Genomic DNA, 26,169 nt, shown 5'->3' on the forward strand with positions numbered 1-26,169 from the left:
CTGCGCCAGAAGACTGCTCTTTGCCTACAACAACATCTGTTTTCGCTACACTTTATTTGCCGTTTCCAAAGCTCTGACAGCCCGGGTAGCTGGAAAGGGGGCAGCACAGCAGAGCTGATGGGAGCTGAGTGCGCAGAGCCGCGCTCAGGGTCCTGCCGGCTGCTACTTGCAGGCGTTTCACGCACCGCAGCAGCCGAGCCTTCCCCGCTCACTGCGCTCCTACAGTCCTGACAGCAGCCGAGCCTTCCCCGCTCCCTGCGCTCCTACAGTCCTGACAGCAGCCGAGCCTTCTCCGCTCCCTGCGCTCCTACAGTCCTGGCAGCGAAGCTCAGCAACAGCCCCTGGCCAACAGGCAGTCATCCATAACACTATGAAGAGCCTGAGCACTCTCCTTCTACCTGCTGCTGTCTGCTTGCTCTGTCAAGGTGAGTGATCCTTAATTTGTTATTCTTTGAGGGTGAAGGGAGGGTTGGAAAGGGGAGCAGGAGATGGTTTTGGTGCAAATTATTTTTAAGAAATGCAGAAGCGCTCTCCAACCTAAGGGGCAAATGTACAAAATGTACAGCTCTTTCTGCTACGTAGCTTGTTGTTCAAGGGTTGGGGGGGGGGGGTGGTTAAGTTTATCCTGGCAAATCTTTAATCAGGTAGTCCTGATTAAAGATGCCAAACAGGCCATATAAAGCCATTTTAACAGAAAGGAAAAACACCTCACACATAAAGGTTTCATATATTGCAGAGAAGACAAGGAAGCGAGAATGTTAAAGATCTTTAAGTACGTGCTGCAAACAGCACGTCCTCTCTCTGCAGATATGGAAAGCACAAAATATTAAAAAAAAAAAACACATTAATGCACTTCTCTAGAAACAGTGGATGCTAAATTTAATTAGAATGCTAGTGACATGTATAAAAGCTGGCAGCTTGGGATTGACTAGAATAGTTGTTAAAATACAGGTTTAAAATTATTTACCTAAAAGATTGGGATGTATTTACTCCAGGAAATCTATCTAAGAGATAGAAGATATCAAGAAATATTATGGGCAAGACTAGCAGTTAAAAAGTATTCATTTTTTAGTTAGGAAGTTGGCGTGAATGATTTCACTAATCTGAAAACAAAATTGCACTCCAAGTGAACAAGAGAAGGCACAAGGGGTAAAAATCAACCAAACAAAACCAAAGAAGGGAACCCTTGTCTTAGGGAGAGTTGAGGTCTCACAGATTTGACAGTAACACCTGCTTTATGTAGTCTGTCACCTGCACTTCTGCCTCGTCCCTTTCTCTACTAAAAAACAACTGGCAGAAAATAAACATATCCTTACAAATATTCATATTTCATATCCATCCATATTTCTTTTTCAAAGGAACTCTAGAATATATTCAACAGACTTCAGTTTGTGCCTTTACCAAATTTGCATAGTGCTATCCATTAAAACTGACCTTTTCTGGTGTTTCAGTTGGAATTCATGAGGATGTGCTGTCCAGAAGAGTTTAAGAGACAGCCCTCTAAAAATAAAAGGCCACTGGCTTCTAAGAGTGTTAGGATGGTTATTGCCTAGATAGTTTGATAGTAAAATGGCAGTATAAAACACAGGCTCACACCTCATCCTGAAACAGGTGAAGGACCTTGTCGTTTAAGAATTTCAGTTTGAAGGTTTTGTATTGGCCACATGGTACCATGAACTGCACTTACGAGTGGCAAAAGGACAATAGGAATCTATTATTAAAAAAAAACTATTTAGAACAACAGAGGGGTAATTAGCACATTTCTTTGAGTGTGCCGAAAAGTGTTTGAATATAGCAGTTAATAAAATTTTAATCCTATTTTTAAAAATATATATTTTAAGAAGCAGGCTGTTATCCTCACTGTAATCATGCCATCATGACTCAGACTACAAAACAGACTTCTCATTTCCTGGGACTCTTCCTATTGCCAGGTGTTCTGACCCCTTACCAGAGGCCTGCTCTGTTGGCTACACTTTCCTTTTCCTCTGCTCCACAGCCCTGTAGCCTTGCCAGGTCTGGGGGACTGTGAGGTGAAAGGGCTTTTGCACACCTAGTTCTTCAGTAATCCCCTAAAACTGTTTTTTAACTCATTTGCAGGCAGATGCGTGTTAGAAAGCCTCTGTGGTAGCATTACCTTTCACTGCTGTCCCTCTGGCGGCCCAAGCGAATGTCCCCAGGGCACACTTGGCAGGGCTCCTGCAAAGAGGGGGCTGGGGCTCTGCTGAGCTCATGCTGAGCTGTCCGGGCAGTACCGGGGCTGTGCCCAGCACTGTCCGGGCAGTACCGGGGCTGTGCCCAGAGCTGTCCGGGCAGTATCGGGGCTGTGCCCAGCACTGTCCGGGCAGTATCGAGCCGGCCCTGTGCCCACCCTGTGCTCACCCCGTGCCCTCCGCAGGCTGCGGCGGTTCCGAGGCCGAGCACCGGCTCTACTCGGCCCTCTTCGAGAGCTACAACCAGTTCGTACGCCCCGTGAAGAACGTGTCGGACCCCGTCATCGTCCAGTTCGAGGTGTCCATGTCGCAGCTGGTGAAGGTGGTGAGTACCGCCCCGCTGGACACCGCGCCAGGCCAAGCGCCTCTCCCGACACATCTCTCTTTTCCAGGACGAAGTCAACCAGATAATGGAAACCAACTTGTGGCTGAAGCACGTAAGTAGCGCTCAGTGACAGCCCAGACGCACCGGCTCACTTCCCTCCGGGGCGGGGAGAGCCGACCGCGCAGCCGGGCCGTCTGCGGGCACCGGGATCCAGGCTCAGGTCCTCGGGGCACAGAACCATCCCGGGACGGCATGCGGGGAGAGCAGCCCTAGACAGGATCCCTGGACAGCACCCCGGGACAGCAGCTCTAGACAGGATCCCAGGACAGGATCTCTGGACAGCATCCCCGGACAGGATCTCTAGACAGAATCCCCGTACAGCATCCCAGGACAGCAGCCCCGTCCGCCCCGCTCCGCGCCGGCGGAGCCGCCCGAGCCCTTCCCCGGGGCGCTGCCGCCCCCCAGCGGCCGCCGCACAGCCCGGCAGGCAGGGACAGAGCGGGAGCGGAGCGGTGGGAACGGGAAGGGAGGGGACAGGAGCAGACGAAGGCCGCTACACTTACTGCAGACGCTAAATACAAGATTTTGCAAACGCGCTGCCTTAGCAGACACCAACGCAAGGGAAGCACCGCGGCACGGAAGTCCCGCACAGCTGCTTAGTTCTGGTAAAGTCACAAACCAAAAACGTGTACTTTATGTTAAAAAAGCTTTGTAAAAATGCAGTTACTCACTGTTGCAGTCAGCTTAGTAAGCAACTTAGCTCCCATCTTTAGCCCGATATTCAAAATTGGGTTTAACAAGCGCTAGTGCCCATGTTACCTGAGCCATAACATGCTGGAGCTCTCTCTGACCCTCGACTGATGCTCACTTGCACCTCAGCCTCTAGGAACTTGCTTTCACTGTCCCACTGATACCTGTTTATTTGAGATCAAAGTTATTCCAATCTTACATTCTCTGAAAAGAGAATGGCTTATTCCTTCTTCCAGCTCATTCCAGCTACTGACTAGGCATTCTCGGGACAGAGTCACGTATATTTAAGTCATATATGTCTATGACCAACAAGGTCTAGATAGCTAGGCCCACCTACAAGCTGCATAGGAACAAACACCATACATATGTGTTTGCTAAAGAAACATCTAAACACTGTAGTATCCAAAATAAATCAACCCAGGAAGTGAAATGACAGCACTGGGTTCAGATCTAGTCCACTGAATTTCAGTTTCTTCACAAACCTAACACAGACTCATTTCTACTATAATTAGATCTGGAATGATTACAAGCTTCGGTGGAATCCAGCAGACTATGGAGGTGCTGAATTCATCCGAGTTCCATCTGGCCAGATCTGGAAGCCAGATATTGTTTTATATAACAAGTAAGGCTCTTGCATATTTAACTTCTTAACTCAGGGAGACAGGGGTGATGTTATCAGTTCTTAAAAGACCAGCAGCAGAAAGTTCACAGGATGCACTGAAAAGCAGCCTTTAACACACCTGTGTCCTGCATCCTCCACTGCTGTTCTCACCTTCATGCCAGATGTCAGCATCACTGGGCTGGAGCCAGCTCTAACCTGGAGCTGCAAGTGATCAGGCCAAAGGGAAATTGGCTTTTCCCCTTCACAAGTCCCTGCGAGTCACAACTTTAACTGAAATAAATGCAAATTCTAGCCTTTCAGCAGTCAAATTCACAATTTGACACCTTCAACAAATAAAAGCCACAGATAAAGTTTACTTTAGATGTCAATTTCTGAGACTGTAAAGAGCCAAACCATAACTAAATGGATCTGTAAGAAAGCAATTCTCAATGAAATGGACTCAGCTACACAGATCCAAAACTCAGGTATATGGATCAATAGTGATGACACTCCTATTCTAACTGAGGCCTTAAAACTTCAAATTACCCTTTAATTTTACTTTTTCATATACTCAGCTGGATCATATACGTTAGCAAAGTGGGACTTAAAAAAACCTCTTACCAAATACATTCCTTATGCAAAGATACACCCCAACCCTAACCCCTCCTTCCATAGTTACTACCTGCACTGTTCACGGAAAAGGTGGAAATATCAGTAATATTCTTATCATCCCTTGAGTTCTGATGTGCTTGATCAATCTAGAATAAAACAGAATTAAATAATTCAGTTGGGAGGGGCTTACAAAACTCATCTAGTTTGGACTGCCATTTGCAATCTGCTATTTGCCAACTTGAATATTGATTGCACTGAACCATGCTATTAGTAAGGGAGAATATTTACTTTTAACTCCTCCCTGGTGAGTTTATAGAGCTGTTTGTTTCAGCTTAACCATGCAAATTTATGATGGTCACTGACTCAGTCTTGCATGAGCAATTCAGCTCCAAGTAAACAAGTAATTGCTGACTTCCCCAAAACAGATTAAAGAGTTAATGTATAAAATCTGAATGCATGAATTTACCTGGAGTAGATCACTCTAATTTTTGTTATTTTTACTTGCTTTACAGTGCAGTTGGGGATTTCCAGGTTGATGACAAGACAAAGGCCCTTTTAAAATACACGGGTGATGTGACATGGATACCTCCAGCAATATTTAAAAGTTCATGTAAAATAGATGTAACCTACTTCCCATTTGATAATCAGAACTGCACCATGAAGTTTGGCTCCTGGTCTTACGACAAAGCCAAAATTGACTTAGTTCTAATTGGCTCTACAATGAACCTGAAGGATTACTGGGAGAGTGGAGAATGGGCTATAATTAAAGCTCCTGGTTATAAACATGATATCAAATACAACTGTTGTGAAGAGATATATACAGACATCACATATTCTCTTTACATTAGGCGTTTACCTTTGTTTTACACTATCAATATGATTATTCCCTGTCTGCTGATTTCTTTTCTGACTGTATTAGTTTTCTATTTGCCTTCAGACTGTGGTGAGAAGGTGACACTCTGCATATCAGTGCTTCTCTCTTTAACAGTGTTCCTTCTTGTTATCACAGAAACTATACCTTCCACTTCCCTGGTAATTCCCCTTATTGGGGAGTACCTCCTTTTCACCATGATCTTTGTGACTCTATCAATTGTCATCACAGTATTTGTACTCAATGTGCACTACAGAACACCCAAGACACACACAATGCCCGTGTGGGTGAGAACCATTTTCTTGAACTTACTTCCTCGGATCATGTTCATGACAAGGCCTGCCAGTGATGAGGAGAACAATCAGAAGCCAAAACCATTATTCACTTCTGAGTTTTCAAACTTGAATTGCATCAACGGTTCTGAAACCAAATGCTGCAAAGATGGCTTTGTTTGTCAAGACATGGCATGCAGCTGCTGTCAGTGTCAGCGCACCAAGTTCTCGGATTTCAGTGGCAATCTCACTAGAAGTTCAAGCTCTGAATCTGTAGATCCTAGGCTTTCCTTTTCAGTTCTGTCACCAGAAATGAGGGATGCTATTGAAAGTGTGAAATACATTGCAGAAAATATGAAAATGCAGAATGAAGCAAAAGAGGTAAGAACATATTTTACTGTTACTCAAACTGTAGATACCTTCTTGCCATTAGAGTGTTTGGTAAGAAAAAGATTTCAAACAAACGATAAAAGAGACCATTATTTTATGCAATTACATAAGCTGTATTACAAATATGTACAATTTTGAACTTGCATAATTGACAAGCAGCTCTGCTGCACAGTGATCTCTTTATTGACAATACACATACTGAGTGAGGCACGTTAAGGTAACCACTGCTGGGGAACATACCAAAGCACCCATCCCATGAGAGCTGAAGCTAGGATTTTCCAAGTTATAATCTTAATAGTGTAATTTGCTGACCCTATGGCCTTTAGAAAGTTACATTCTCCCTCCCACAGCTTACCATTAGTAACAGAAATGTCAGAGCAAATGTCCCTGACAGTGATGATGGTGCTCATTCTGTTGCTGCTGCACAGTGAAGTGCTAGAGCTAAATGAGGCAACTACTGCAAGACAGGGACCAGCATCTTTCATAAAGCTGCATCTTAATACAAGAAAGGAGAAAAAAAATGAAAAGGTGTTTTTCTACCATGTTCCTCAAACATACTATGAGCAGTAGCCACACCATCACAATTTTTATATCCCCAAACCATGACACTTCATTCTAACTTCACTTTGTTAATATTGAAACCAGAACTCTACTTAGATTTAGTTGGTACAGAAAATACGGGATGCTTTGGGTTTCCCTTAACAAACAAGTTCTAAGCTAAAAAGAACAAATTTCAAAAACAACAAATGCATTATTCATTTCTTATCATTCTTGAAGAAAAAGAAAATATTGGAATTATCTCAACAGTAACTAAAATGATCACTGAGTTACTATTAGTACATAACATACAGAATAGTTCATTGTCCCTCTTGCTATAAAATTCACTGTAAAAAAAAAAAGAAAATTAGAAAAATCAGGCATTTTTTGAAACTTGGTTTCCTTTTTACATGAAAGGTACAGAGATGAATTTTACATCATACATGGAAACAGTCAAATTTCAGTACTACATTGTAAAATAACAAATAATTATATACCAATTAATCTTTGCTTTTTATATACTACCTAAAGACCAGTAGGAACAGTCTGTTTCAGTAATGTTTTCTGGAAAAACCCATTCACCTAAGAATGCAAAGCTTTATTTTTGGAATAGAGAAGTTGTGTCTCCTCAAGTCCAGTGTCTTGGTGAGCAACCTTTTGGATTTGAAGCAGCAGCTTTTGGCATTGCTGCAAAGAGCATATTCAAATAAAGCTTCTTCAAGATGAATTCATCTGTCAGTGAAAACAGACATCTAAGTTGTGTATTCATAAGGATATTTACATACAGAAAAAACTGTTTCTTATATGAAATGGTATTATTGCTAATGCAACTTATTCACCTAATAAACATGCCAATTTGCTATTCTTTTTTGTCTTTTCAGATTCAGGATGATTGGAAATATGTTGCCATGGTCATTGATCGTATTTTTCTATGGGTTTTCATCCTGGTATGTATTCTAGGAACAGCAGGATTGTTTTTACAACCTCTGATGGCTGGAGATGAAATGTAAAGATTAAATAAAATGTTGTGAAATCAAATAAAACTGCCAACTAACTCTGCACCCTCCTCCCAGCACCTCATGTCTCTTCCATGTGTAGTAGAACAAGGATCTCTCTTGGCTTCAACTTTGCTTGACCAAGGCAACTTTGTTCAAAATGTGGAAAAAGAAATTATTTGGAACCTTTATGACAGCTAATCTCAGAGTAATACAAGCTATGCTTTACAGCTACTTCCTGCAATAACTGGAGAAGATGGAGGCAGTTAAACTTTATAGGAATTATTTAAGAAGGGGTTAATAAAGAAATGGAAAATTACATGAATATTCAGAAAGTCAGCATGGGTTCAGTGCTTTGGACTGCTAGGTTTGTTTCATAGTCTGGTGCCTAGCCTCCTCAGAGCACGACAGGATCTTCTGGAAGGAGATCCTAGTGAGTTCCATGAATGCCCTCTTGAGGATGGAAGTGGGAAGCACAAGTACCAAAGCACTGGAATGCAGACATGGCCACCTGCTGGACAAACTGACCCACACAGAGGCAAGAAAGGACTCAGGAGAGGTTTATTACGAAAGGAAAACAAATAGGTAAATAAGAGATGATGATAATAAAGCAGTCATAAAGCAAACTGTGTGTGTCCCCAGGCTACAATGTATGTAAAGGATGTCAAGAAACAAAGCTACTCAAACCGGATGATGTTTAGAATTGTGTACAAGTAAAACAAGCAACAAGCTGATCTGCAAGTGATGCAAAGAATCAAAAGACTCTGACAGGATAGTTCGGATACAGAGGCATCCTGCTGTAGTGAAGTGTTTCATGCCAGGGGAAGGCAGGTAGACAAAAATAGTCCTGTAAAGTGTGCTTAAATTGTTGCTTAGACATATATATCTTCTCTTTTTCTTTAATCAGTAACTGCAGATCATTTAAGAGCATGAATAAATAATACAACACAACACTGTAATCTGATCCCATTTTGTAAAAATATGAACTGTTCTCTCTGTACCAAACTGAAAACTTTGTGGAAATACAGTGTACCAAGTGATGTAATATTTATGAAAATAAAGAGAATCAAACTGTTGAAAATTGTGCCTTTTTTTTAATTTATTTTGAGCAAGTGACAGAAATCTAGATAAGGTAGCATGACCTACAGTTCAGTACATTCAGCATAAGTTACAGAAGTAAAAGTCCATGCTTCTGAGTATATTAACGTTCTTTTGTTTCAGACACACCTGATAAGCAGAAGACTCCAACGATTCCAGTGTCCAGCAGTGTTATGTGAATCTATCATGATCAGACTAGAAGTCACTAAAAGAAATCCATGCATTTGCAAAAACTGTGAGTTACTGTAGTAAAGAGAGTGACTCCACTGGGCAATGTGCTGCCCATCATGATATAACTGGGCACCCTGGAGACACCATTTAACAGGGGGAAAGAGATTAAATGGAAAGTTAAAAAAAAAAATATATATATCTAATCTACAGTTGTACTCTGCTTTCTCTTCAGGTAAATCTCAGTAATTCAAACCTGTGAAAGACTTTCAAAAGAAATGTTGTATTTGAAGAGGAAACAAGCTATCTGAAGTACTTCTACAACTTGAACAGAGAGAGAGTCATTGATGCATTGTTTAACCCAAGTAATACTAAGAAGTTAAAGCTCTTATATTAATTAATTAAATTAGATAATCTTTGCAAATTCACCTTTAAAGTTATGATGGGAATAGAGGAAACATGGATATCCAATGTCAGATGCAATTGTCTAACTGAAGAAGAGTGACTACCCAACTGCTGTTAAAAAAAAAAATTTAAAAAGAGGCCTGCCTGACATAATTTCCTTACCTGTGAGGCTTTAAAAGCTATGCAAAGCCATGAATATCCTGCAGATTAAAGCACTTTGAAATAAATGATTCAATTATATATAAGTTATGACATAAGCAATCACTATTATGATCAGTGCAGGGCTATTCTAAAGGAGATCTGGAAGGGGGTGTGGGAGAAATATGTATCTGTTGTTCAAATTTATAATCACTATAAAAACATAAAACCATTGAAGATATCATGGTTTACAGTAAAAATTGTCACCTAAACATGTTATTATTCATGTAGTAATTTAAGCAAACAAAAACTTCCTAAGATTTTCTCTAGCCTGGCACTCCTGTATTAGGCCTACAGGATGTAATTATATTAAGAACAAAACTGAAAAAACTTTAGTGTAGGAAAACACCCAACTTTTTACAGTCTTTTCCAGAAATAGCTACTAAGAAAGGAAGAAAGGTGGCATTGGAATCGATGTAAAAATATATCTTAATGGAATAACTGAAAAATGGCAAGTTTGATTTCAGTGCTCTTAGGAAAAAGGAAATATCAAAAACTTTGAGTCCTTGCTACTGAGAGTTATATGTGATTTTATAAGTGAAAGAACTAATCCAAGGTAGCTCTCTTAAATTCAGTTTAACAAATATGAAAATCTTTGATCATCTCCATTTGGTTCCACAGCAAAATAATCTATAACCCATTTCCTTCAGAAAGACGCGCCACAAGTTCCTTCTGCCTGTGCTTAAAATCTTAATTCTGAGAAGCACCCAAAGACAGGAAATATTGAACATGTCTGCAAACTTGCATACTGTATCAAATTCTTTATCAAGAGAAAAGAAATCTGAATGTTCCAGCCTCTTAGAATACTTATGCAATTTGGGAACTTTGCCTTCCTTTCCAAAGCTGATGGAGACATCAATCTGCACACATGCTTTAGGCATTTTAAGGCTTATTAAATGCTCATGTTGGTATCATATAATTAAAAAGCTTGAAAATTTAGCGGCAAATTCCACCGAAAATTTATAAAGGACAAACATGGCCAAATTGCTGTTCTTACTTGTATATTACATACACAGGAAGTTTAACTTGTATTTTTATTATTATTTTAAATTATTCTGGCAAAATTTCAGACTTCTACAACACACTGAAGAGAACTGATAAAAATTCTCCTTTGTATACTAAATTGAAATAAGCAACTCTACTGTGTAACTGCAAATATTTAATATTCAGTATAACAATTTATACAGTAATTTAATAATTCGACTACAGTGATCATCATTAAAAAATTGAAATCCTTCTGTATCACAGTAGGTGTCAGTGTATGCTTTTTTGATAAATCATACATGCCATGGCTTCAGCAGGTTCTTTTAATTCTGACCTGGCTTAGCAGTAGCTCAGTAGACTGGCAATAAGCAAATTGACTTCTTTGTGTCCTGGGAATGCCATGCTTTAAGAAAAACCTAATTTTCTAGTTTAGGAATTCTTTTTCTCTCTATCAGAAACATGCCTACAAAGAACATGCATGGAAACAGAGCTACTGCAAAACTTAGAGCCAGATCACTAGGACATTGCTCCAAAAATATTTTATGCATTTGTACTGCCTATATGGGAAGGTACTATTATACTTGCCCATTTATGAATTACAGGAATAAATAACACAAGTGATCCAATTATTGAAACCAGAAGAAAAGCCCATAGGAACATTCGATCAAGCACCTGAGCAATGTATTTCCAGTCTTCAACAACCTAAGACACAAAGAGCACAAGAGTTGGTCAGTGTGTGCAAGTGCAGGTAAAAACACAGCACCAAATCCTGCAATTCTTAGTTATTTCACAGTATGCTTTTTTCAACCACGTCCATATGATAACCCTCTTGAACAACATTTTTTAATTATACTGTGAGTTAGAACAGAAGCAAGCTTCCCTCTGTGAAGATTGATAAGCAATGTAGATTTTGATGCAGAAATTAACCCCAAACATCCTCATCTCTAGAGATGAGACTGGCTTGCCATTTTCTAACATACTGCAGGATTCATGGCACATGACATCAAAACGTGGAATTCCCAAGCAGGAGTTGGAAGCAAAAGTTGTAAAAAAACTCCAACCAACCAAAAACAGCAAACCGCAACAAAAAACTAACAAGAAAACCAAAACAAAACCTCTCAAATTGTAATAATAATTTTTTTTTTTTTAAATCATTAGTACAGAGCAGCTGCTGTGTTACAATCGCTGAAAGCTGCACAGAATTGCACACTGGGGAGAATACTCCCAGTAGTTTCAAGACTACTTTCCTTTTCGATAAAATTATTCCCATCTATACACAGTTTTGCAAGTACTGCAGATATAATTGTGCAAGCAAATTAAAACCTTGCCAAACAATTGTCTTGGATTTGAACTGGAGCTCTCCACATTTCCCAAGCCTAATGCTTCCTAAGATGTAAGGCTACAACAGCACTAGCTGTCTAGTGTTAATACCAACTTTTGCAATTAAAGCTTGCTTTCTCTGGAGCCCAGTAATAATAAAACAAGTGAATCCCCAGTCAGCTGTATATTAATTTCCAAGGTTTATAGTAACAACATTACACTTGAAAAACAAAATGCTTACTACTTGTCACTCAAGTCAACCCTCAATTTACAAGAAATGATATATTTAATAGCAAAGGATTCTTGATTCTGTTGTTCATACAATGCAGGGGTATTAGATGCTGCTTTAACAGTACAGCAGATACAGTTATTACAAATCTAGGCCGTGTCCCTTGTGACAATGTCAGAATCAAATCCTGAGAAGGCACATTAGAGGAGGCACATCACTCCTAGTCTTGTATGGGAGAACACTCTCAGCAACCAGAGCCTTCTGAAGACAGCAATTCCCACATAGACTGAAAGAGGCTCAGGCTTTGCCATCAGAAACAGTACACAACAAACTTCTGTATTTCTACAAACTTCTGCGCTAGACTGGAAACTGCATTTCAGCCTCTGATGCAATGGTGCTAGCTTAAAAAGCATGTAAAGAACACAGATTTCTAATGCTCTTACACAAATGTTGTAAATGTTCATTAAGGATAACTCAAGAGTGCAAATGCACAGACTGAAAAAAATCCTCTGACATCTTTTGCTAAATCCTAGGGACAAGTAACCTAGGGTGGAAGAGAACCCTTAGGAAGTCACTGAGTCCATATTCCATCTGAGCACAAAATGATCAACATATGGCTATAGCCTGTATTTAAACTAACTCAAGTTAGAGCACTGAAACTGTTTCTATTTGGAATTGAAAGCTGCAAGATAAATTTTGGCAGTATTTAATCAGAAATGTAAAGCAAATGCATTTTTCAAGATAGCCTTCAAGTACAACATTAAAGTGAAAAAAGAGCTGCTTCTCCTGTCATCTCAGCAGTGCTGTAGGGAACAGTTACGCATGCTCTTGTCACAGACAATGTATAACTAATGACAAGATCTTCTAGAAGAAAGCAAAAGACTTTTAAAGACTCCAAATACTGCACTGTATCAGGTGAATATTCTCAGTATTGTACCATATTTGCACATTTTTTCCAGTGGAAACAACTACACAGCTCTGCAGCACATCTGTAATATGCAACTGTATATTACACTATTTATACACATATTACATATTACTGCACTTGTAATTTTTTCAATCTTGCTAACTCCCACATGCATAAAAGCAGTGCAGCAGGACTAACACACCCACCTCGCGAACCTCATTCTCCTTCATGACATGTCTTGTGATGTAGCGGATGGAGTCCAGAGCTGCTTCCAAGGTGTTCCTGGATGACTCTGACCCGTTCATATTTGCTGTCTCCTCCTTCTGAGCAAAGTACCTGTCGACATGGCTCCTCATGCAGAGCAGCTTGGGCAGCTTGTGCAGGAATATCTTGCGGACCCAGGGAGCCATGGCATTGTGCGTGGACGAGGAGCGGTGGTGGATATTGATAGCAAAGACAGTGATCACGATGGACAAGGTCACAAATATCATTGTGAACACTAAGTACTCTCCTATGAGCGGGATAACTTTAGAGGATGATGGAATGATTTCTTCAATAACGAGGAGAAAAACAGTCAAAGATACAAGTACTGAAGTGCAGAGTGAAATTTTTTCACCTTCATTTGAAGGAAGATAGAAGACAAGGACAGTTAGAAATGAAAGCCCAATACAAGGAATAATGAGAAACAAAGTGTAAAAAAGTGGCAAACGTCTAATTATAAAGGAATATGTAACAAAAGGATACCAGCAGCATCCATCAGTCCTGTTTCCTTTGCTCCCTGTTGCAGTCACTATTTCCCATTCTCCATTATCAAAAAAATCTCTTTTGTCAACGTCATAATCTTCAAGAATTAGATCAACCTGTGAGCCATCGTAAGTCCAGGAACCAAATTTCATTGAGCAATTTTGAAGGTCAAAGGGGAAGAATGTTACATCAATAGTACAAGAGCTTTTGTAGTTTGCTGGTGGAGTCCAAGCAATGGTGCCATCATATTTGACCACCGTTTTTGTAGATGTTCCCTCAAAACGTCCATCTGCACTGAAGGAAGAGAGAGAAATGCAGGGAATTATAGTGGGGTGTGGGGCTGTATTTAAAGAAGATATGCTCTGTTATTGTCATTCCAGCTGTCTATCTCTTGATAGCCAAAATTTTGTATTGTCTCCATAGCCAACTTTCTTCCTTCAAATCTGAATCTCACACAGGTAAACAGCTTTGGAAGACTGAAGAATATTTTCAAGTCCTGAAAAGATCCATGCAACTTTCTATGGTTCCAACAATTTATGAAAGGATTGTAAAATCCTGATCTTCAACAGCATGACCCAGCTCTCGTGTTTCCATTAGTAAGACAGAGCAAGTACTTTTAAATTTGGCCAAATCATAATTATTGGAGAAAAAGAGTCAGGAAACAGGTAAAATAATACCTGTGTGCAAACTTAAATTTACTGCAACAACCTTTTATCCTGACTCAACGAGTCAGGAAATGTAAAAGCACATTGTATGTGCATCTGAGCTGTGCAGAAGGGCTAATTCAAAAGTTATTGTTCCTGAGGTTTGTTAATTTTCCAAAGGAAAAAACCAAAACCAATCCAACCCCTCCTTACAGTTAAATGTATCTGACTTTAATTCTATGCTGAATATGACCTACAACAGCATAAATCAGTTGCTTCCCTCCCATCACTCTACACTATTTATACCCAGCTTTGTGCAGGATATTTTTTTCCAATTAATAAAAACATTTGCGCAACAAAATGCAAATAACCTTTTCAAAGGGGCTAGAAATCCCATTCAGAAGTGAAGCAAAACATTTGAGCATTTAACATGGCAACAAAGTCCATTTGCATTCAGAGGCAAGTTCTTCCACAGGTTCTTAGCCCACTCAATGTAAACATTATGTCTGTCCCATGAGCCTCCTAGAAGCAGTTTGGTCAGTGAAGTTATAGAGCAAATGCATTTTGTATTAAATTATTCAAATCTTACTTGTCATACAGCACAATATCTGGAATCCAAATAGAATCGGATGGGACACGGATAGATGTTATTCCAGCATAGTCTTCAGGATTCCACCTTAGTTTTACATCTATCCATTCCTGTGGATATGTGAGATGTAAAAATCATTATTATTGGGACTTGGATTTTAGCAAGGTGATACCAGATGAAAACAGATAACAAGGCAATTAACAGCAATCAAACTGGTTTCTAAAATTTGCATAAAACAATGAATTTGCTGAACAGGCACATAGTTACCTCACTCAGCATTTGTTTTCTGTTATAAGAGCTATTTGATACTGTTTCTGTACAGAACTTAAGATATGAGGTTCCTTTTTCAGAGCATGTATTTATAAGTAAGAGCTATTATAATGTAATTTAATTGTATAAATTAAATTTTAAGAAAGCTTGTTCTGGATGAATACCAATGACTGGAAGCTAATCAGAAGCAATTTAGATATTTTCATTACACAAAAAAACCCATCATGCTCCAACTCTCAAATCTGGTTCAACTTCAAGAAGATATGCAGAAATTATTAAAGAGGGCACAAAGAATCATCAACCCACATGGCCATCTTGTATTTGCTGACTAGTCTCAAAGTTTTCCTAAAAATAAAAACTTGGCCTAAAATTACAGTTACTGAAAAGAAGGCAATGGGAAGCAAAAAGAAAAAAAAATCAAATAAACAAACAGAAAGGAATTAGCCTTAACAAAAATAATTCCATAAGCTAGTAAATACACCCAGCACCTGCAAAGATACTTCTCAGTTAAATCAAGAATGACTTGTGAGCAGCATTATACAAGTAAATAGTGGCAATTAAGTTTAGCACTGGACTCTTACAATTACAAAGCTTGAGGCTTTTTCCTGCCCAAACCCAAATAATCTCTATAGAAAAAGGTATTTTCTTCTAGCAAGAGTATTTAAGTTTGAAACTGGAATTCTTCAGCAATATACATCCAGTAATTTCAAATATCCCACAGGAAAAAGGCCTCAAAACTATTATACAGAAGAATACACCAACCATGCTTTCCTTAATAAAGCTTTTGAATGAAAACTTTTGTACTGAAGCAGCAATTTATAGTTGGATATATACACCTTGGTATATTAAATGGCCATGAAATGCTATATCAGATTTCTTTTAATTTGGTGAATTTTTATTTACCTTGTTGTTATTTTTAAGAGGTTTATCACAATTCTGTAAAAATACTATGTGAAATAAACTTTCATGCAAGAACTAAGTTTTTTTGAATATACAATTAACTAGAAAAATTTCTCCCAAATTTTGATTTGCAGTTATGAAGCTTCAGAATTCTTCATCAATATTTTACACATACCTGTTTCAACCATACATTTGTTGTCATCAACTGATTTTTCTCATCCTGTAAAACAAAGCACATATCACAAAAAATTATCTACCTATAGGAAATAGCTGCTTTAGTTCAGAGAGGTCTGTAACTAAAAATACAAAACACACTGTTGAACGCATTCCAATCACTATGTATGTTTATATGAAAACATTAAATAGCCATCTACAGGCCATTTTTATTACACAGAAAATAATTTAAGATGTTTCACCTATTGTGTTTAACAGGCATAATTATTTCATACAAAATTATGCGCCTTTTAAAGTTAATGGAAAAAAGAATTACTAAACATACCACATCTACCAGCTGAGAGATTGCAAGGCCAAACTTGATTTTTATTGTGTCATTCAGGCGTTCCACTGGACGAACCCATCTTTGATAGTCTTCAAATAAATGCTTAAACAAACGATCTTCACTTTTAGCAATAAAAGAAGGCTCAGATACAGCTATATTAAAAAGAATAAAAATATTAATATTTATTCAAATGAGCAGTGTTCATCTGCATTCTTGTGTCCAAACAGTTACAGCATTTTTTTATGCTGAGTTCCATTTCTCATCTCAGCCCCTTCTCTCTAGAATTTTATAAAGTCACTTGGTTTTATTAGCATCCTCATACCATTATCACGCTTTTAAAATTGATGACTCAAGAACATTAACCTAATCTCAGTAGGCAAAAAGCTCTTATATCATTTACCCACTGCCACACAACTATGGAACTCCTCAAAAACTGACAGCTGATCTATATGGGACTGAAGTTCTGTCGAACTGTATATACCGCATAACTTGCAATCCAGTTTGAAACTTCAGTCTCTCCATGTTTAATGAATTTCTTCTAATGTTTGCGCACATTTATCATGTACAAATTTTGCTGCACTTGTGGAGCACTTTTTCTCACACTGCTTTGTGTCTTAGATGCATCTGCCAAACTATTTAGCAGTCAACTCTACCCATTCTAATGTTTCACTGACTGGAATGTACCTTTCTAGTTCTTTTTCATAGCTCTCAAGGGGTATGTTTTGGGGAAGACGGAGAGAGAGGGGAGGGAAAAAGGGAAGATCTGTGTATAGCTAAACAACTTGAGCAATAACAGCTTTCAAAGGAGGTGTTAAAGTCCTGAAGATGGCTGCTGCCTGAGAAGCACAAACTACACATATCACCTTGCATGGAAGAGTCTCCAATTCCCAGACACAAGATGGGATGACCACCAGAAAAAACCGTCATATGTTCTAGACAAAGATTTTTACTACTTATCAACGAAATTTGAAAGGGAACTACTGCCAAAAAAAGATCTAGCAACTATTATCATCATTTTAAGCGACAGCATAAACAAAAGAAAGGAGCTCATCATCATTTCTTTTTAATGCAGACTTAAAATATTATGCTATTACATAAATCTGTGGCATGACCTCTCTAGAAATCATGTGCTCACTAACGGCACCCATCTAAAAAAAGATATATCAGAAGCAGAAAATCACCAGAGAATGTCATAAACAGATTAAAACCACACACAGTCATCCATACAAGCAAAGATTTAAAAGATTAACATTACTTTGTTTGGAGAGGATGTGAATTTAGTCAACATAACAGAAGTAGATCAGCTAGAAATGACACAAGCAGAAAAAACATTGGTGGTGTTTAATCATTCTCATAAAAGAAGCTAAAGGAAAGAAAGTATCAATTAAAGGCAGCATAAAGAACATCTAGTTGAAGTTCATTACCACCAACATGCAGTAAATCACCGATCCACAGGTACTGAAGAGGACTAGGATTTTAGAATCGCCTGGGATGACCCAGTGTGTCAGTGTCACACCTATACAGGGGACCAGTTCTCATTCCCACAAAACTTGCAAAGCTGCCTCAGAGCTGACATGACTTGGCATTTGTGGCAGAGGCTTGGCTGACACCACTTAAGCCATTAACTAGAATGGAACTAAACCAGGCCCACATGACTGCAGCCTAGACAATTAACACGGGCAGCCTAAGGTTTAAGTTCCTTTCCATTCATGAGTGGATCCCTGCTTTATGGCAACAGGCTTCATGAACAGGTCCTTTGGACAAATACCCAAAGCACTGCAGAGCCCATCAAGGCAGCTCCCTGCCTCTGGCACTGCAGGTGTGGGCCAGTACAGTAGAATTATTATTATTATTATTATTATTATTATTATTATTATTATTATTATTATTATTATTATTGTTGTTGTTGTTGTTGTTGTTATTATTATTACTATTATTATTACTATTATTATTACTATTATTATTATTGCTATTAATATTACTATTATTACTATTTTACACACTCACTAGTTTTCTCTGAAGTGCCACAGTAGCAGCAAAAGCAGAACGTAGCTTAAGAAATAGGATCAGCAAAGTGGGAGCAGCAGGACCCCCTTTTTCCTTCAAGTCTTACCCTACATCAACATACTGCTGAGTGGTTCTTGCTGTGGGCCAAATCAACATTTGGGGTGTAAGACAGGTCACACTCTGTTTCAAAATACAGATCTTTCTGTCTAGAGTGCATTTCATTTGCTCACAAACCTACTGTTCTTTGAGATTCGTTATTTATACGTGTTCTACAATTTGACACATCTCCATTTCAAGACTGGGGATTTGTGGGGTGTGCAGAGGGGCCACTTATACTGTACTGCTGGGAGAGCTCAGCTGGATACAGGAAAATTCCCATCACATAAGAATTGCTGCCAAAAAGGATCCAGCAACAGAATGCTGCACATGTCAAGTTATCTTGTAAATCTACAAGTGCCAAAAACATATTTAACAGCTCCAGTATATCCTCATTAGACAAGGATTTTTTCTTGTTTGTAACTATACACAGATTTGCCAAGCCCTACGTTTTACAGACATCCAAAAGAATGCTTCCTGAAGACACAACTTAATTTCTCTATTTATATATCCCTATTTCCTGAATTATGAATGGCTTTGTGTATATTTCAGCCTAATATTTCATAAATACTTGATTTTTATATTAGCATTAATTACATTTCCCTCCTCCAGTTACAGCCCTCAACTGAATTTTTCGTATAATTTAAGACTGACAATGCAGCTGGATATTATCTCTCCATTAATTGACCTTGAAGCAATGCAGAGGCAAAATTGCACTTTCACCATTCCTGTGTTCCTGTAAGATGACCTCCTATGCAAAGATTCAGCATCTTCAGGGTATATGCTGTTTCCACATCAGGCTTCTCTTAAAGCACATTTCCTCTGCTGTGCTTTTATATACTTACAGATTATTTTTCAAACATTTCATACTCAGACCTATAGTATACTCACTAATCTATTACAGTGACTGTTATTTACTAACAATATAGTTCAATTATTTATTTTTTTTTTTTCTGATCACACATGTATCCACACTTTTCAGTAATTCTAGTTTATTCTGTTTATTAATACACTGGGGTAAACTGGTATAGAAAACACATCTTCAACAAAGGAGAGCTCCATGAGGAGGCTGGGAATAGTAACAGTATATTAAGACTTGGCAAAAACAAAGCAAGTAATCATCACTACCTTGTACATTTAAGTTAATAGAGCCATCCAAATAATTTGCTACACAGACTGCACATGTTTTCTATCTCTTTTCCACATTTCTATGATTTTAAGATTGCAACAAGGGGCTGTGATTCTTAGTTACTCCTTGTATTAACATCAATAAAAAAAATTGTGAAGAGCAGGTAACAAGTGGAAAAAATGCAAAGAGAAGAAAACAGGTAAAACAGTTTTAGTGGCTTAAGGCAGCAGAGTAGCTGTGCTGGCTGGAGAAAATCAGAAAGAGGTTAAAACCTGTGACTAGCAAGATTAACAAACAAACAGCTCTGAGTACAATCTCATACTAAATCAGATGGCAAGAGATTATGGCAACACTCCCCCCTGCCACTACCCAGTGTACTAAAAAATACTTAGAGGATCTGCAGCCTTTGAAGGGCAGTTCTGAGCTTGACTGTATTTGTGTCTTCATTTTTATTGACGCCAGGTAAGCTCTGCAGTTTTAACCAAAGGTAGCTCTCTGCACTGTTCAGTGGTAACTCCCAATGGCGATGTTTATTTTATTATTTGTACCTTAAACTCTTCTCACTGCCACTCAGTGTGCTGGGTTTAGACTCAGTACGAGTCCATATTAAGCAGCAAAAAACCCCAAAAAAACCACACCTAAATCACATTATGATGATGGATGGCCTAAATTTTAATTCTGCACAAAGGAGGCAAATGCTTATGCACAAAGCAAAGATTTTTTTAAACTCTGAAGTAGCCGGAGAACACTTCTGACAAAAGGCTAAGTAAAAATTCTAATGAAACACTTGACCTTGAAAACATTGTATTTAAAAATTCAGTTCTACCATTTGCTTAGTAAGTGTGTAACAAATTTTTTTATTAAAGAACTTTGGAAGAACTAGTTAGAAAATAGGATGAAACATTGCATGGGGCTCAGATGCATGAATAGCATGAGGAAACATGTACATGTCTATTTATCTCCTTAACATTCTCAAGTCAAAATTCTGCATGGGCTGCCAATGGCTAACTTTTAAAATGTTGTAGATAAGAAACAAAAGATGGGTTCTACAAAAGAATAACACCGTACCATTATGGAATTAAATTTCCTCCATCTTAATATGATTTAGCAACATTATTCCTCTTATAAGAATTACCAGTGAAATGCTTAGTGTTACAGGCTTGACCCCAGATACATTTTCATAAATCTTTGTTTTCAAAAAATAGGAGAACATCACAGTCCATGTTTCTCCAAATAACAAGCTGTGGGAATCCAGGATATTCCCCTGGCTTCCCTGGACGCCTTGAGACCCAGGCAGGGGGGTCAGAGGCCTTGGCACAGTGCCCAAGACCCCTGTGGGTTTGATTTCAATCCCTGGGAAATATTACCATCATTACGGGAAGAATTACAAGTCACAAAAACTAAGTAGAGCATAAATTAGATTGTTAGAAGGTAGAAAAGTGAATTTATAAAATTGTTTATAATAAGAGGTCCAGAGCTAAGATGGCAGAATTTGGGCATGGTATGTCTTTCTTTCCTCTTCTTCGTGGCATACATCTTTTGGGTTAGGATGGCACTTTTGGATTGGTTTGGGAGAAAGCTGGACAGTGCAATGTAAGAGTCACGTATTGGAAAGTAATTGTAAACATAATTTGTGTAATTTATAGTACAAAAGATAAGACCTGCTCAGAGGGCAGGCAGTATGCCTCCAACTGACCTGCTGGACAGACCTCTGTTGGTCAGAGAAAGAATTCCTTAGATAAGAAAAAAGAAACAACCTTGGAAACCTCAGAAAATTACTTCTGACTCTTCCTTCGGTGCTCAAGCTGGAAAAACATGAAGTCTAAGACCACCAAATACTGTGCGGTGAGTGATCTCAGACTCAAAGAGATGCCACCAATCTCAACAACAAGCTTTCTTGGAACTATGTATTCCTCTGCACTTCCTTAGATAAAGTCTAAGAGCCAGACTGGCAGTGCAGGTGTAACACTGGTCCTTACACATTAAACAGTTCAAAGCATTTCCTAAATTAAACAGAGCAACTCAAAGCATTTTCTAATTGACAGAGCTGAGTGTTAATGATTTCAGGTTTTCTTCATCTCACTACAGGGTGCAGTTTCAAAGGAGGCCCATGGGGAAAGGGTCACTTTTTAGAAGTGTAATGTTAAGGTGTTATTACTAATCCCTGTTTATAATCATACACCATTATAAAAAAACAAAAAAAAAACCCCACTACTAAGGACAATAAACATTGCAAAATATCCATACTTTGCAGTTAACATTATATTCTTTAACTCTGGGCTGTTATAACACAAACTGTTATCCACAAATCTAACTGCTACATACTACAACTAAGAACTTCCTTACAAATCTGGAAGGTGAATGAACATATGCAGTACATCTGCCTTCAATACTCTAGATTTATTAAGATGATCTCCCATCATTATTTCATTAGGTAGAAAAGACAGTTAATGTATTAAATTGTAGTTTTATTTTTATAGAGATTCCTCTGACCCTTTGAAAAGGATCATGAGTCATACTTCCTGCGTAGTCTTTAATTTTTTGGCCTACTTTTCCTCTATGCATTAGCAATTGCCCAGAATCCAATCACAGTCAAGCCTTTAATTAACAGCAAGCATTTAGAAAGATCACAATCATCTTAACTAGGGTGTCTGTAAGTCAAAGCAGCAATACTAACACTATTCCATTTACTGAATAGAGTCAGAAAAACCAGTTATTACATTCTGAACTGTCCAGAACTCTCTTTTCCTCCTCTGTTTAGAAAACAAAGGTAAACCCCGCCACCACACCTACGAGCACGGAAAAGGTGTCTTTAAAGTTACTGGGAGGATTTGTGCCTTCTCTCTTACCTAGCACATCAACCAGTAGCAAAATGAAATAACATAAATTGGGCATGAAACTGTGAGGAATTTTGAACTGCAATAGTGCTTAGCACTTACCAATACACACAAAAGTACAAGAGCTGCCCACAGAAAACAGGGAAGGTGTTTCTTACATCCAACTCAAATTTAAAATGGTAAAGTTATAACTTGATAGCTGTAAAGGAGAATGAAACTATCCCCTAACAGCTGAGCAACAAGGCATAATTATGGTACATATTTGTGAATACAAATTTGGTTAGTAGCCATAAGAGACTGCCATGGGGTTTGTAAACTAACCAAGAAATAGATGTGAACTGGCACTTTTTAAATTAAGAGCTAATTGGGCCACAACTCCTTCCTTTCTGAGCATCTATGGATAGCTTTAATAGAGCCATTCAAATAATTTGTTACACAGGCTGCATAAGTTTTCTCTTTTCCACATATCTTTGATTTTAAGATTGCAACAAGGGGCTGTGATTCTTAGTTAGTCCTTGTATTAACATCAATAAAAAAATTGTGAAGAGATGGTGACAAGTGGAAAAAATGTAAAGAGAAGAAAACAGGTGAATGGAAGTGCAGATTGCACAAGGAGCACAAGTATGTAAATCTGATAGGTAGAACCATATATAAATTTAGAGGCTATGTGTCATGGAATTAAACAGAAATCTGAAATGTACCTAAAAAAACCTTATGGAAATAAGAAACAGGCCAGGGCTTCTCACAAGCTGCCAGTGCAGCCCCGGGTGCTGCAGACATTGGGCTCTGGCCTTACCTTCTGCCTCAGGAGCATTTTGTCCACCCAGCACCATTCCAGGCTTGGATACACTGGAGCACAGAACCCTACAGCTCACAGAAATCAACTACATTGCTCAAAACCAGACAAACAGTAGGAGATTTCAAAACTTATAATATCACATAAACCCCAGGCTCTATCATTCTAAAAAGTAGGAACTGTGCAAGTACTTTCTTCTACAAATCAACACAGACATTTCTCCACGAATCAATGCTCACATTTATCCCCTTAAGGATCTCTAAAGAAAGTATAAAATATCTCAAGAGAAAAACCATAAGAAAGTACAAGCAGGAAGGTTTGCAGCTTTCTGTTGGGTAGGGAGAAGGATTTGATCCATTAAACTGAAAGGAAAGCTTGGGTGGAAAACTTATACTCTGACTGTGTTTAAAATCAGCAAGTATTTTCTCCTGACAATTCAGAGTTACCCAAGATAAAATACTAGCTACTATTAACTGAATGAAACACCAAATTAATTTACAAGCACTCTTATAGCAAATTTCATTTTATTTTAGAAAAAACAAGCTGTGAAAAGAAAACTTTAGCCTCACTATATATGATCAGCTCTCAGTAAAGTCACACTGCTTTTGGCTTGTGCCAAAAAGGCAAAACTTGGCTTACCCTGATGCAGGTAATTCCATGCAGTCATATAAATCATGCAATGTAACACTGTGATATTTCATCTTCTGTCACGAAAACATGAAAAACACTACTTTTCCAAATACTGAGATGAAGAATAATCTTTTAAATCACATTCAGCAATAATAGACTGATAATTTGTAGGCTGAATTAAAACATAGATGTCAATACAATAAACTTTCCATAAACCATATTTACAACCACTTTTCCAATTTTCAGTTAATATAAAAAAAGAAAATTAATGAAAGATAAATTTGACCTTTCTGCCTGTAATTATTGCAGTTACGGTTTCAAGACATTCTGCAAAACTCTTGGCAATGTACTTACAAATTATGTAAGTGCGACGTTTTGAAACAACCATTTCCAAATAAATCTGTGGAAGAGCAGTGATTTTGCTCCTTTAATCTTCGTGTAATTCTATAAATACTCCAGCTTAACATGCTATTTTACATCCTTCAACTGAGAAAGTCAAATCCTGATTTAATTATCAGACTGCCTCTTTTGAAGCAAATAACGCATGATCAAACTAAAGAGAGATCTGTTATAAATTCTTAAGAGGGCTGTTTTCATGTGCAGTCACACCCATACGCGAAATTACAGTTATTAAAATATATTCTGCAAGTTTACCTCTGTAGCAGGTGCAGATGCAGCGCACGCACCACAAACCTACGACTGTACCTCCTCTCAAAAAGTGAGCAAAAACTGAAAGCTGCCGGCAGCTGAGATCTCTAAAGCGTTGTATATACACACACATTTGGAAGTGTATGTAATGCAATGAAATGTGAGGCAGTCAAGATGATAATGCACCTAAAAAGCTGTAATTTAGCAAAGACATTTTCCCCCTCCTGTGTGAGGCGGCAGCCCTGGTGAGCCTGTCTGACAGCGGCCTCCGGAGGTCCCGCTCTTTCCTCAAAGCCCTGCGATGCTCCCTCAGGAGCCACCACAGGACCCGGCACCAGCCTTACCTTCACCTCGTCCAGGAAAAAGTTGCTGGTGCTGAGGACGAAGCCGGTGGGCTTAGGGAGCCTATGGCCGGCAGCGCTCTCCTCTCCCCGCAGCACCCCGCCTCACCTCCCTTCGCGAACCGCTCCCGCTGCCCGCGGCACCACCGCTCCATCCTCGGCGGCCGAGCCCTGCCCTCCCCCGGCTCCTCACGGAGCGCCTCTCACCCTTCGCTCTTCTACCCAGCGGCCCCGCCGACCCTCATCCCCGCGGCTGCCCCGAACCGCCTTACCCGCGTGTGAGGCTGCGGGCCGGCCGAGCAGGGGCGCGCAGAGCCAGGTGAGGAGGAGCAGGGACGGGGGGCGGCCGCAGCGCAGCCGCTCTCTGCTCGCGACCATGGCTGGGGCACGGCCCCCGCTGCCTGCGAGCCCCGCGGCAGCGGCGTACGGCAGCGGCAGGAGCCGGGAGCAGGGGGAGCCGGGGGAGCCGGGTGAAGCTGGCCCCGCCCCGCGGGGGCCGTGAGGGGAGAGGGCGGGAAGCTCGGGCAGCGCGGGGATGTGAGGGGAGAGGGGCGGGAAGCTCGGGCAGCGCGGGGCCGTCAGGGGACCGGGGGCGGGAAGCTCGGGGCCCGGTGCCCACCGCGGAGCAGGAGCAGGTGCCGCCCAAGGGGCTCCCGGCAGCGCCGCGGGGAGGAGGCGGCAGCGCCCAGCCGCAGGCTCGGCCCCCGTGGGTGTCCCGGGCCCGGGAGCCGCTCCCGGCGAGGCCGGGCAGGGTGCGCCCGACGGGCCGGGTTCCTGTCCCACGCGGCTGCAGCGCTCGGTCACTCCGGCATATCCAGTCGGGCAACGCCTGCTGCTGCGCCGTACTTTTGGGAGGGTGCACATGTAAATGACTGCTGGGGGAAAAAACAACTTCTGATTTCCATTGCATTTGAAACACTCGGTAGGTGTTTAAGTTTCTACATCAGTACGATTTTTTTAAAGTTTCTAACTCGGAATAATTTGGAACTTTTAATCTAAAATAGGTGAACTGATGGAAGCTAAAGACTTGGGATATTTGCACATCTTTAGGTATATTATAGATATGCAACATATATAATAAATACAAAACACCACTCTTTTCTTTATCAGATAAATAAAATCTGTTACAAAAGACAGCTTTCAACACACAAACTGTGAAATTTAATC

At 39.6% G+C, this 26,169-nt stretch overlaps 2 protein-coding genes across 2 annotated transcripts; one reads left to right on the top strand and one right to left on the bottom strand.

Moving 5' to 3' along the window:
• On the top strand, positions 1 to 9,022 carry CHRNA3 (cholinergic receptor nicotinic alpha 3 subunit). The gene is made up of 6 exons (XM_056500016.1): positions 1 to 425; positions 2,396 to 2,535; positions 2,603 to 2,647; positions 3,798 to 3,907; positions 5,011 to 6,022; positions 7,450 to 9,022. The coding sequence occupies exons 1-6, from the start codon at positions 371 to 373 to the stop codon at positions 7,576 to 7,578; spliced, it is 1,491 nt and encodes a 496-aa protein (XP_056355991.1). The 5' UTR covers positions 1 to 370; the 3' UTR covers positions 7,579 to 9,022.
• CHRNA5 (cholinergic receptor nicotinic alpha 5 subunit) lies at positions 8,636 to 25,458 on the bottom strand. The gene is made up of 6 exons (XM_056500017.1): positions 25,275 to 25,458; positions 16,519 to 16,670; positions 16,195 to 16,239; positions 14,850 to 14,959; positions 13,079 to 13,910; positions 8,636 to 11,118 (listed from the first exon to the last, which is right to left on the bottom strand). Exons 1-6 carry the CDS (start codon positions 25,378 to 25,380, stop codon positions 10,957 to 10,959), a joined length of 1,407 nt encoding a protein of 468 aa, XP_056355992.1. The 5' UTR covers positions 25,381 to 25,458; the 3' UTR covers positions 8,636 to 10,956.
• Positions 25,459 to 26,169: the final 711 nt, after the last annotated feature.

This window comes from Oenanthe melanoleuca, chromosome 10 (genome assembly GCF_029582105.1).
Source record: "Oenanthe melanoleuca isolate GR-GAL-2019-014 chromosome 10, OMel1.0, whole genome shotgun sequence".
NCBI lineage: Eukaryota > Metazoa > Chordata > Aves > Passeriformes > Muscicapidae > Oenanthe > Oenanthe melanoleuca.